General features: G+C 39.0%; 1 protein-coding gene across 1 annotated transcript in view; it reads right to left on the bottom strand.

The window, feature by feature from the left end:
* Positions 1-13,078, bottom strand: part of actl6a (actin-like 6A) — a 26,184-nt gene extending 13,106 nt beyond the window's left edge. Inside the window, exons 1-7 of the mRNA XM_060834799.1 lie at positions 12,933-13,078; positions 9,338-9,414; positions 8,041-8,215; positions 4,980-5,080; positions 3,854-3,951; positions 892-986; positions 424-530 (exon numbers count right to left, since the gene is read on the bottom strand). Coding sequence (XP_060690782.1) covers positions 424-530; positions 892-986; positions 3,854-3,951; positions 4,980-5,080; positions 8,041-8,215; positions 9,338-9,414; positions 12,933-12,957 — 678 coding nt within the window. The 5' untranslated portion in view covers positions 12,958-13,078. The remainder of the gene's footprint in view (positions 1-423; positions 531-891; positions 987-3,853; positions 3,952-4,979; positions 5,081-8,040; positions 8,216-9,337; positions 9,415-12,932) is intronic.
* Between the last annotated feature and the right edge of the window lie 557 nt (positions 13,079-13,635).

The raw sequence follows: 13,635 nt of genomic DNA on the forward strand, positions 1-13,635 counted from the left end.
TCCACCTGTCACACCCTGCTCCACTCCTCCATCAGTCCAAACAATAGGTTCCAGTCGTGGTCATTCAGGGTCCAATGGAGTTTTGAATTTTGTTAATTACACACTGACAAATCACATTTGTTTAGTGTGAATAAAAAGACCTGCACCTTGGGAGAAGTATTAAACTCACGTGCTTGCACTAGTTGTAGAAAGCAGCAGGATCTTCACTAAGTAAAAGGAGGTAGAATATTTATGCTAAATCATAATTTGAAAAGAGCACAGAATTTTTACAAACTGTAAAATAAAACATGTGTATTTCTAATTTATTTTCATATGGCACTCCAAATAAACAAAGAGGATAATTTTTTCAAACATTAATGTGTTCCAACTATAAGCTCCACTGGTTATGAACGCTTTTTAAAAAATCCTTTGGTTATTCCTTACCTTTGATGCAATCATATAAGGTGGGATTATTTCTACATTTAATTCCTGAAACAGTTCCCTGCACTGCATGGAGATGAAGTCTCCTGCAAGTGGTGACTTAACAATGCCTAAAATGTCAGAGAACAAAAATACTTTGGATTAGATATAAAGAGAAAGTCAACATTTGTTTTCCATAGAATATCATGCGCATAAAAGCACGCATTAAGATTGTTTTAAAACAGAGTTATGATTTAAGGTTTCAGATAAAGCAGCAAAGAGGAACAAAACCAAACTGAGCAGATAGAATTGTACAAGGGATAAGTAATCTGATAACTCAGAGCACACAAGAGAATACGTAGGAGCAAAAGAGAACAGGTTTTTAAAAAAAGTTATTTTAAAATCTGCTTCTTGCTGAAAAGTTTCTTGAAATTAGTCAATTAACAACCGTTCAGCTGCATTTCAATTTCAGGGTGGTACATTACTTCTTACTTTGTTGAAGAACATATCCATCATGTACTGGAATAGCCGTGGTGTGCGTGGCTCCACTATCTAACACTAAGCCTGTGGAGCGGCCATTTGCAAATCTGACACAAAAAGTGAAGGGAAATTATGTAACTGATGTGTAAAGTCAAACCATCCTACATTGTAAACTTAAAATAACTTGTATTTTCATTAAAAATTTAAACAATATTATCAAAACTAATACAAGCAGCAATTCTCATGCGTTAGTGATTAACTGCACGCTATGGGGAGATAATGAAACATTTAAATCCAGTACAGCTCCACATTTGATCACTGATCTGATGTAAGCCAACTTATCTGAACCAAAACAACAGCCAAGTTCCATAACTGGTTTGGTCTCCTAACATTAATTTGGGGAGGGAGGAATATAAAGGAACATTCACCATTGATCAAGTTAAACATCAGTTTACCATCAATCTTCATTCAAATTGCTTGAAACTTTCCACATTCAATGAGATATAGGCACTTCAATGAGACACCAGATGTCAGTCACTTCTGCAAAATACTACTCCAACAAAGGATGTGAAGACAAAACCATTTTGATTATAAATTAAATGTTGCTAAATCCTAGATAATACACCAACCTATTACTGATCCTTCAATTGGAAAAGTAGGGAACAAATGAAATTTCACTGTAATAAAGCTTATTATCCACAGTTACCCCTTGTCGTCAATTGATTTTCTGCTCACAGATCTATGTACTTACAAGGCCCCATCTTTATCGTCCCTGTTGTCTTTAGTAAACTGAAGATGGCACAAAAGTCCTTCAGGGCATAAAGGATAGGTACAGAGAAGTGGTATCCACATTTTTATTATTTGTGATGACAGTTATCAGTGACAGATAGTTTTCTTTTTAAAAAAAATGCATACAAGCATTTGCATTATCCTGGTAGTCATCACTTTAAGCTTTCATTTTGAGAGATTTACTTTCTGTAAGATTCCACAGGCTTTGCTTCAAGATTAAACTTAGTTGCACCGCCCCCCCCCCTCTAGCCCACAAAGGCCTAGCAAAAAAAAAAGTGATCAGAAATTAAAGGCTAGCCACATGGTGACTATGTAACCACTATCAACAGTCTCAAAAATCCACCTAGTTCAATAATATTCTTTAGGAAAGGAAATCTGACATTGTTACCTAGTCTGGCCTTTAAGTTATTTCAGACCCACAGCAGTGTGGTTGACTCAACTGGTGCCTGAAACAGCTTAGCAGGAAATTCAGTTGTGTTTAACTTCTATTATGTTGAAACAAAAGAATGAAATTAACAGACCACGTGGCATTGACCCAGGCACCAGAACAGAAAATGGCAAACATAGCCCTGTCAACTCTGCAAAGTGCTCCTCACCAATATCTGTGCCAAAACTTGAAGGGCTACCCCAAGACTAGTTAAGCAACAGCTATACTCACTGAATGCATTACAAACAATATTCCAGATCACCATCTCTGGTTAAGTCCTATCCCACTGGCAGGACCAATCCAGATGTGGTGGCATGGCAGTAAACAGTTGAGAGGAAGTTGTTTCAAGAGTCCTCAATGTTAACTCCAGGCACCATTAAATCTTGCAGCATCAGGTCAAAGAAGGAAAGAAAGCCTCTTACTGATTACCACTTGCAGTTGACAAGTCAGTAAATCTCTATGCCACTTGGAGGAAGCACTGAGGGTGCTTTGGGCACAAAATGCACTCTGGTTGGGGAACTTCAATGTCCATCACCAAGTCTATTTTGGTAGCAGCCCCTAGTAGGATTCAGCCAGCTTAGTCAGTAAAGGACACACCTGCAAGCTTACATCTGTGGTAGGTGGTTAGGAAACAAGAGGAAGAAATATACTTGACTTTGTCCTCACTATATTTACTCAGATACACCTGTCCAAAACAGTCATCAGAAGCGGCTACCATATAGAACATCCCCACAAGTACTCTCTTTGCATGAAAGATAACCCTGAGCATGTTGTGTGCCACTACTACTGTGCTAAATAGAATAAATTTTGAACAAATCCAGCATCTTATAACCAGGCATCTATGAGGATTGTGGGCAACAGCCGAGTTGCATTCTACCACAATCTATAAGCTCAAATCCCAGCAAACATTCCACACAATTTTAACATTAATTTAAGAGATCAACCTGGGTTTAATGAAGTATACAGGAAAACATCAGACATACCTAAAAATGAACCATGAACTAGTGAAGCTATAAATACAAGATTATGGATCATACCCAAGCTCTGTGGTTTTGCTACATTCAGTTGTGAATAGTGGTTGACAATTATAAAGCTCACTGGAAGTGAAGGCAATCCCATAAGAAGCCCCATCCTCTACAATGTGCACCCATTGTCTTCAGCCAGAAGTGTTGAGTGGGTGATCCATCTCAAACTCTTTCCAATGCCTCATTTGAAGATTTCATCCCTCTTTACTGCAGTAACTGACTCTAATTTATAACACAACACCAGTCTTCGCCCATACCCTCACCTATCCTCCCTGGAGATTGATATCAAAGAATGTGGAGTCGTTAGTCCTGCCTTTCCCTCAACTATGTCTTTGGGATGGAAACGACATCGCAATTCCATGCATCAATCCATGCCCTTAACTCACTGTCTTACTTTTAATATAATTATGGATTAATAAACATCATATATTCAGATTGAAATTGTAACAGTCAGTTCATCTAGAGAAGGTTCCCTGGCAGACAGGCATTAATCTTGGCATTCTAACAAAGTGTTCCAAAGCTGTGCATGGGTGCAGGGTGCTTCATCTAAATTATAGTGATGACCTTCCATGGAGACTAAAATGTGATATTTAACAGGGTTGTGTTACTTAAAAAGTGACTGAAAACAGCTAACAAAGTTTTCCAACAATGCAGAATTCCAAGCAGAAGGAACAAACTAAAATCGATTTCAGTACCAGGTATGCAGTTGAAAAATGGATTCAGTAAAGGATACGCTGTGAGCACAGCTGTTTTACACAGGAAAAAAGCTGGAATATTATAATGTTCAAACATCAACTCAGTAAGCCGCTCCCTCTTTGCCCTTGTATTCCACTGTGAATGCAACAGAAAAACGTCAAATAATTACTGGCTAAAACATTTACACTACAAACAATGCACTGATAAAATGGATAAAGAAATAAAAGATTTTACAAAATAAATAATTTGCCCAAAAATGCAAATTCTGTAAATTTGTGCAGTGAAAATATTAAAATCTGAAACTGGGTGCGTAAGATTAATTTTTGGAGTGAAAATCATTAAGTCTTGTATTTGCAGTCACTTAGTGGACAAATTCAACAAATGGTGAGATACTAAGAAGAATATACAGAGGGAACTAATTGTTTTAAACAAACTGACAGTACTTTTCCTCTGTCAGGTATGAAGTCTCTCAGGGTAGTAGGCAGACCTCAACCTCAGCCAGCATCACTTGAGCCAAATGCTCAGAGGTACATGGCCACATGAGTAATCCATCATTTTCCTTTCCCTCCCCCAAAATAAACTTTGCCTTGGTCTTATACACTTGAATTCAAGGCAACATGCAAAAATCAAACGAATAGAATTATATAGAATCCCGATACTGTGGAAACAAGCCACTTGGCCCAACAAGTCCACATCGACCTTCAAGTGTATCACACCCAGACCCATTCCCCTACCCTATTACTCTTCATTTCCCATGACTAATGCACCTAACCTACACATCCCTGAATACTATGGGCAATTTAGCACGGCCAATTCACCTAACCTACACATCTTTGGACTGTGGGAGGAAACTGCAGCACCCGGAGGAAACCCATGCAGACACTGAGAAATGCAAACTCCACACAAACAAAACAAAACAAAACAAAACCAGTCACCTGAGGCTGGAATCAAACCCAGGGCCCTGGCGCTGTGTGCCAATAGTGCTAACCACTGAGCCACCATGCAGGACCTCCATCCTACCACAGAAATGACTACACCAAAATACAAAATCATACAAACTTCAGTGATATTTTTATCCAGAAACATTTGAAGTGTTAGATATTATGCTACACAAATCAAAAACACAGAAACAAAAACATTTTGTACGGCAATCAAAGACTCACTGGGGCCTCTGACATCAAAACAGGATGTAGACCAGCTTCAGATTTTATGTGATTCTTATATGTGTGATCTAGAATTGCTTGAAAACTGTCCCAGTCTTCAACTATAAATATAAAAAGAAGTTAACAGGTTTTCAGTTGTATAACAATTTAAAAAATAAATTTACCTTCAATCAATCTTACAGCTGCAAGCTAAAAAGTACATAGATTCATAGCTCAGATTATGAATATTTTACAAATTGTGTGCAGTTGTAAAAATTAACAAAAATGTTTGGAATTTAAAGATTAATAAATTCCAAATAACAGAATGCTCAGAAATAAAATTCTTATAAAGTTATAGACCGCAACACTAGATTTAGTTTTAGTAAATATATAATGACGGAGAATGTAAACCATTTTATCCAGAGTTACATTAATTTAATTAGAAGGAATGGGGAGTCTTGCAATTTGTTGCAGAGGTGACAGAGTGTTTGCCTATCATGGCATTAGCTTTTTTCAAAGTGCTTTCAAGCCTATTATGTAATTCTGGGGCATCGGTACTGCTAAATTCTCAGCAATGGAACACAATTTACACATGTTGTTAAGCTTCCACAAACACCAAATTTTGAACTATTTGAGGAGTAAAGTTTGGCTGGGACACCATGCATGACTCCACTGCTCTTTGAAATAATGAGATGGAATCATATGTCTGCCTAACAGAGCAGGCATAACCTCAGTTTAAGTCTCATTTGAAAGATGGCATCTCCAAAACTGCAGCACTCCATCAATACTGCAGTAGAGTCAGTCTAGACTATATGCTCAAGCCGCCAAAGTTAAACAACAGGTTTGTGACTGGGACCAATTGAGCTTAACTTCTTGTTGTTGGCTCAGTTGGTTAAGATGAAGATGAGAAGCAATATGCAAAACACCAGAGGGAAAGGTGGAGACAGTTGTGGTTTGGCAGGTGTTGAAGTGGTCACATAAAATTAATACTTGTGATAGGATGGAAGGCAGAAAAGATTAAATGACAATATACATACAGCAAAAGATAATGAGAATTGGTAGGTACAATTAAGGAAAGCAGAAAGGATATGTCTTAAAGGCTAACATGAACAGCAGAACAACAAACTGCTGCTGTCCAAAAACAGGAAAAGTCAAGCCAGCATGGGAAAAGCAAACAAAACAGATAGAGGTTGCAATGTAACATTTCAACTCAGTGTTGAGTTCACTTTGAGCTGATGCTCATGGAGCAATGAAAATTATTATTTTAAAATCACGTTGAAGTGTCTGATGAAATAGATATCTTTTGAAGGAATCACATACGGTGAATGAGGCCAGAGAAGCAGAGTTGGGCAAGGTTTCAACTAAATACCAACTTGATTTGAAGTTAGTTTTTTTTGTCACTGCAGACTTATGTTCAGTGACAGAACTTAACAGCAAGTTCAGATAAATGAGAGGTGCTGCACTTTGGGAGAACAAATCGTAGCAGGACTTATACACTTAGTGGTAAGGTCCTGGGGGGTGTTGCTAAACAAAGAGACCGTGGAGTGCAGATTCATAGATCCTTGAAAATGGAGTCACAGGTAGATAGGATAGTGAAGAAGGCATCTGGTATGCTTTTCTTTATTGGTCAGAGTATTGACTACAGGAGTTGGGAGGTCATGTTGCGGCTATACAGGATATTGGTTAGGCCATTGTTGGAATATTGCGTGCAATTCTGGTCTCCTTTCTATTGGAAAGATGTTGCAAAACTTGAAAGGGTTCAGAAAAGATTTACAAGGATGTTGCCAGGGTTGGAGGATTTGAGCTATAGGGAGAGGCTGAACAGGATGGGGTTGTTTTCCCTGGAGCGTCGGCAGCTGAGGGGTGACCTTACAGAGGTTTACAAAATTATGAGGAGCACAGATAGAGTAAATAGGCAAAGTCTTTTCCCCAGAGTCAGGGAGTCCAGAACTAGAGGGCATAGGTTTAGGGCGAGGGGGGAAAGATATAAAAGAGAACTACGGGGCAACTTTTTCATGCAAAGAGTGTACGCTATGGAATGAGCTGCCAGAGGAAGTGGTGGAGGCTGGTACATTTGCAACATTTAAGAGGCATTTGGATGGGTATATGAATAGGAAGGGTTTGGAGGGATATGGGCCGGGTGCTGGCAGGTGGGACTAGACTGGGTTGGGATATCTGGCCAGCATTGACGGGTTGCACCGAAGTGTCTGTTTCCATGCTGTACATCTCTATGACTCTATGACTTTGCAAGAATTATCAACCCAGAAGGTAAAGGAAATGTGGAGAATAGTGGACCAAGCAATAGCAAACATATTGAATGAGTGGTAGTTCTCAATATAACAGATAACAGGCAATATGAATTTTGCACCTTAACTTCACATGAAAACTTTTGCTAAGACAGAAGACCTTCGTACAGAACCTTATTGGCTGAATGGAGAAATATTAAATCCTTCTACAAGTCATTTCCTTCACCAAATAAACGCCATAACGAAACCTTGATACAGAGAAATCTCTTTTGAATCACTTGTCATATATTTTAGTCAATATATGAAATAATATGAATTTATAAATATATTAATTATCTATAACAAGCAATGAACTTTTATCAAGGTTCGTTGTGCACGTAATATCCACATCTGTTTATCACTGTGGGTGTGACTAAATTTGACTCAACACTTACAGAATAAGATTTACAGAGATCAAAATTTACTGTATATAAATAGTAGTGATCAACCCAGACACGCAATGAATTAGATTAACTCAGTCAGGATGATAGTGTGGCCTTACTAACTTCATTTAGCAGAGGTAGTTAGAGGAAACCAACCAAGCATTTTGCTCAGCTGTAATTTTCATGGGAGAGTTACTGTATGGACATGGTGATGGGAGAATTGGATATGGTAGGATCCTTATTTCTTCCCAGCTTTATCCAACAGCCTGCATGCACTGACTACCATGTATCACACATGAATATGTGGTAACTTAATAAAGAAACCCTATCAATAATGAGAATGATCCACAGAGACGGTCAGGACAGAACAGAAAACGGACAAGGAAAAAAACAGTAATTAAATAGCTGACATACTCATTCCATTCTTCAAAGGAGAGATAACTTCCATATTTTCCCTTGGAACTCGCAAAGAGTTTGTGTCGATGAAATAAGTTGTGCCGCTTGACTTTCCTTTGTCTCCTTCTATTTCCATAGGTGCACTTCCATCATCCCTCTCCAACAGCATCCCAATTGCTGTTGGGAAGTCTGCCTTTAAAAAATGTTGGATTATGAGTTCAAAATATATTTCCAACTCAAGTAGTTTATTCAATATTGGAAATAAAATATGCACAAAATTCTATTTAATATATTTGTTTACTATACATGAACAACTTCACATTGAATGCTCACTTTAACAAAATAAGAACTTGCTAGAACAGTGTATCATTTCATATCAGAATAATCAAAATGCATGCAAGAATATGATTTGCTCCCAAATTGTGCAAACAACCCAGAACTATTGCCATCAATGTTTGAAGATGCACATAATCAGTACAACTGTTTGCAATAAAGAAAACATGAACTAATTTTTACATATCAAAAGCTAGTTTTTGTGATGGTTCAGCTAGTTTATCTAGTCGAGTGACACACCAGAAGATAATTAATTCAATCTCCAGCCTTCAGATTTGAGACTGCTCCTGACCATCATGGGAAAAGACTGAGACTGGAGGTGGTAGTTGACATATTTTTCATTAACTTGATTGGACATGTTTTGACACCCCTTTGGGGCAGGTGGGATTTGAACCAGTCTCCCAGCTCAGAGGCAGGGATACTATTACTGTGCCACAAGACCCCCTTGGTGTCTGCTTATTTATGGGAGGTTCATCAACCTTGCTCCGATGTACTAACCAATAATTTCTGCCAGTTATTTTTCTGGAAACACGAAAGGAGAGAATGAACTAGAGGAATTGATACAGTATGTAGGTGTAGTAATTGTGAATGAGTGGCTGCTAGGTACAGAGGATGTAAAGCAAAGGGTACCTAGAGCTTGGGCTGGGTTATTAAACATCGGTTATTTACAGTATTAGGTAAGAGGAAGGGTGCCGCCGATAAGAACACAAGAATCAACTGAGATAACAAATGAGGCTAAAAAACTTGTAAAATGAAATACAAAAATTACAGACAATGCTACAAGATCTATGATATTGTAAAATAGAGTGAGCACATGTGATCTAAACAAACTTAGCCACAAGCTTTTCTGGATGCCATTCAGTCTATAAGGAGGTTTTCTGCCTATGTTTTGTAAATATCAGTTATTTTTCCCTCCAAGCAATTGAAGTAAAATCCTTGAAACCTCAATTGTTCACATGGAGGTGATGCAGTGTCAAATTACCTTTGGACAATCTTCTCCAGCATAGCCAGCCCTGACTGTGTACGACCCAATGTCAAACACAAGGGCACCAACCTCATCTGTGAGAAATTGAAGTGACAGGAGACAAAATATTTACTTAAAGTACAACAAAACCAACAACGTTTGAATAAATACGAAGAAGAGACACTTACTGCAGAAAATGAATACTTTCAATGTACTTGCAATGATTGTGATTTACTGTTGTTTCTGTATTTTTACATAAAACATTTATAAAACTCTACATGCAATACAAACTACACATTCACCTGTCATAATGAAATATTAATATAAACTGTAACTGTTTCACTCCCCACAGAGACACAAAATTAAGAGAAATTACATTTCCCAGTGAGCAATGCTAAAAGGAATTGCACAAGATTTCAAGTCGAAACTCTTGCTGGAACATTAAAAAAATTAACTAAATATTTAGCTCAGTTGGCAACCTATACTCTAAACAACAAAAAAATTCCCTCATTCTTGGTTTAACACCAAAATTCAATCTCCTTAGTTCTGCTTGTTTTGTTTTGTCCCTTACATTGGAGTTTTTCCAGGAGGAAAATGTGCCTAAGTATTTCTTAGTTCCTGAGGGCTTGCTTCTCTTCATATCCTTTTTGACTCAAATATCTGATTGAATTCTTTTTTACAGCACCAGTAACCTTGAAAATTGCTAACTCCAGTCAAAGTTAGACAAATAATCCCGGGTCATTTAAATCTTCAGGAACTGTCACTTCAAGCAAAAGATGAGCATTCCCTTGTGATAAACCATAGACATGTTACCCCCATCACCTGGCTTCTGGCAGATGGGCCATGACTGCAAGGTTCAGCAATTTTACAAAAAAAACCACTCTCAGCCAATCATACCACAGCTTCCTGTGGGCTTATCCCCTCTCAAAGCTCATCTCCATGACATTGTGAATCATATGGGTCTTGTGTTGAGGCTGAAACTTTAACCAGTTACTCTTTAAATCCTACCTTGATACTAAATATTCAGTTTAAAAGTAGAACAGTTTACAAAACCTGATGTTCCTAAAAACCTTCCTATGACTTCAGATTAACAGTTCATCCAATATTAGACAAACACTGACCAGTGATCATACTTTCTCTCCAGCAAAACAACTTGGGTCTCACTTTAATCTTTAACTCCCAAGCCATTCAGACTTTCCATCAGCAGAATTCAGAACAGGTTATATGATCACCCTCATTCCCCCATTTAACTCCAAGACAATTTTATAAAACCTTGTTTTTAAAAAAAAACTAATTGCTTACATTAGAAGCCAGAATTTGGTTGCTTAGAGTTGCCAAATACTAGAACAGAACATTATTGTCCTATGGAATAGGAGATTCAGGTTCTGTTCAGTCCTTGCTTTGAACTGTACTTAGTAGAGATTCTGAGAGAATACAGGAAATAAAAAGAAATCACAGATTTATCTTGAACACTATCTCATTCCTTCTAATAAACAGAAGTCTGGAAGCAAAGTGCCAACAACCTTGGAAACAGCTATCATATTCAACTAGGCTTAACTCGCAAAGAGTACCAACAAGATCAAAAAGCATTGAGAACAAATAAATAGAATCATAGAATTTACAGCACATAAAGAGGTTACTTGTATTCCACCCCACCCCCCCGCCCCCACCATGTTTGTGCCAGCCAAAGACAAGGTACCCAGTCAAATCTTCCAGCATTTGAGCTGTAGGTCCGCAAGTTATTGTACTTGAAGTGTATATGCAGACATAATTTAAATGAGGTGAGGATTTTTCTTTTATGCCCTATCAAATTCAGACACATTTATGATACTTCCTGTTCCTCTTCAGAGTTGAATGCAGTGGCACAGAATTGAAGAACACAAATTAGCACCTGCAAACTTCTGAAGAATGAGATTTTCAGACATAGAGACACATGAAATAACAATTCCTGGGATAGCCTTGAATGATTCCCACAAAATTAAAAAACATTAGAAACCAACTATATGAAAAGTTACTTGCTCATTTTTATGGCAATAAACATTATGACAGAAATTAATTAAAATATGTTATTACACTAAAAAAAACTTTTCAATCAAAAAGGAAAAATTCACTATCATAATGGAGCTACACAGGGACCCAGGTTTGATTCTAGCCTTGGGTGACTTGGCTGCGCGAAGTTTGCACATTTTCCCTGTGTCTGTGTGGGTTTCCTCTGGGTACTCAGGTTTCCTCCCAAAGCCCATAGGATGTGCAGATTAAGTGGATTGGCCATATTAAATTTCCCACAGTGTCTAGGGATGGGAGGCTAGGTGGATTAGTCATAGAAATGCAGGATTACAGGGATAGGGTAGGGGTACCATGCTCTTCAGAGGGTCATTGCAGACCTAATGGGCCAAATGGCCTGCTTCCACACTGTGGGCATTTCATGATTCCATGAATAGAATGCATTGAGTGTAACCTCAACAATTCCTGGGAATGACTGAATTGCCCAATAAAAGAACACCTAAAGTTTAAAGGAATAAGGAGCAATTTGTTTGAAACTAAAATAAAATTCATAAACAGATGAAGAGAGTGGATGTTTGCGCTGGCTTTGGGTTCTCAAACCAGAAAATACTGTCTCACTAATCTTTGGAAATTTCTATCCCCAACGTACTTTGAATCGATGATTATGTAACCATGACAATTACACACCCTATAAAATTTAACTTTCTAGTCGCAATTCAAATGCAAGATTTGTTACCCAGAATATCGCTGAAAATGTGTTGCTGGTTAAAGCACAGCAGGTCAGGCAGCATCTCAGGAATAGGGAATTCGACATTTCGAGCATAAGCCCTTCATCAGGAAGGGCTTATGCTCGAAATGTCGAATTCCCTATTCCTGAGATGCTGCCTGACCTGCTGTGCTTTAACCAGCAACACATTTTCAGCTGTGATCTCCAGCATCTGCAGACCTCATTTTTTACCCAGAATATCACAAAGAACCACAGAGAAGAACCTACACCAAGAAATCAATTTCAGCTGGATCCTAAACTTATCTCCCCACACGTCAGGCTCTCCGCCTGTATTCCTGATGAAGGACTTTTGCCCAACATTTTTACTGCTCCTCGGATGCTGCCTGAACTGCTGTGCTTTTCCAGCACCACTCTAATCTAGATTCTTGTTTCCAGCATCTGCAGTCATTGTTTTTACCTGGATCCTAAACGTGCCAAAGCATTTCCCACTTTGAACATATTCCATTCCTTTCGTGTTCATTAAATCTGCCCATTATCCTAAACATTTTAGTTCTGTGATACAGAAAACACTAAGTTGAGACAGCATCAGTGAGAAGAGAAACAGCGTTTCCCGTCTGTAACCTGACATCAAAAGTTTTGCTCCTGGGCCTGTTTATATAAAAGTAACGAGAATGTTTTCAGACAAAGCAACGTGAGTGAGAGTTGAATGAAGGAGTGACTAAAGTGGAGACAAGTCCCTGAGATGAAGCGCCTGGAAATCTCGGGTCTTTGCGCCGAGCCGCCTCCAAACCTCACGCTGCTCTTCCCGCTCCCACATGCGCCGCTACCCCACAGGCCGGGCCTACAGCACTGCACTCGGCGCTCCCGCTGTTGGCGACTCACCTCCGCCGTACACACCGCCGCTCATGCTCAGTCCAGGCCGCTGACGGACCGTCGCCCTGACTGCACCTGGTGATGGTGATGGTGATCCGCGAAGGCCGCTGCCCTCCCAAGTGCCAACTCCAGACCGAAAACCCGCTCCGGCCCAACAAAGAACAACGAATGGCCGACCCCAACCAATCCAGAGCGGGACCGCGCGGGTACAGACCTGACTGACGGTCCTCTCAGCCAATAGAAATAGGCATCCCGCCCACCCCCTGCGTCAATCAAATGTCAATGGCCAATAATCTGGGGCGACTCGAGAAGAGAATTGAGCGGTTCTCAGTTAGAATTCTTTCAAATGTGGCCAGGGAGGGTGGAAAATATATGTGTCTGGTGTGAATGTTCAGCTCCTTTAGACCAATAAGTCCAACTAAAATTGAGACTAAATTGCAGGAAGAAATGTCATCTTAGGGCATTCATTGTAGGCCAAGGAAACCACTGCAGATGTGTTTAAGAAAACTATCCTCAATTTAACCATCTTTGTTAGGGAAGTAAAAATAGACCACTGATCTCACTCCAGCATCCAATTAGATCACAACTGATCTAAAACTTATCTCTAATAAAGCAAAGAATTGCAGATGCTGAAGATCTGAAGCAACGACAAATTGTTGTAGAAACTCAGCAAGTCAGACAGCACATGTGGAGAGACAACAGAATTAACATT

The sequence above is a fragment of the Hemiscyllium ocellatum genome, chromosome 13 (assembly GCF_020745735.1).
Source record: "Hemiscyllium ocellatum isolate sHemOce1 chromosome 13, sHemOce1.pat.X.cur, whole genome shotgun sequence".
NCBI lineage: Eukaryota > Metazoa > Chordata > Chondrichthyes > Orectolobiformes > Hemiscylliidae > Hemiscyllium > Hemiscyllium ocellatum.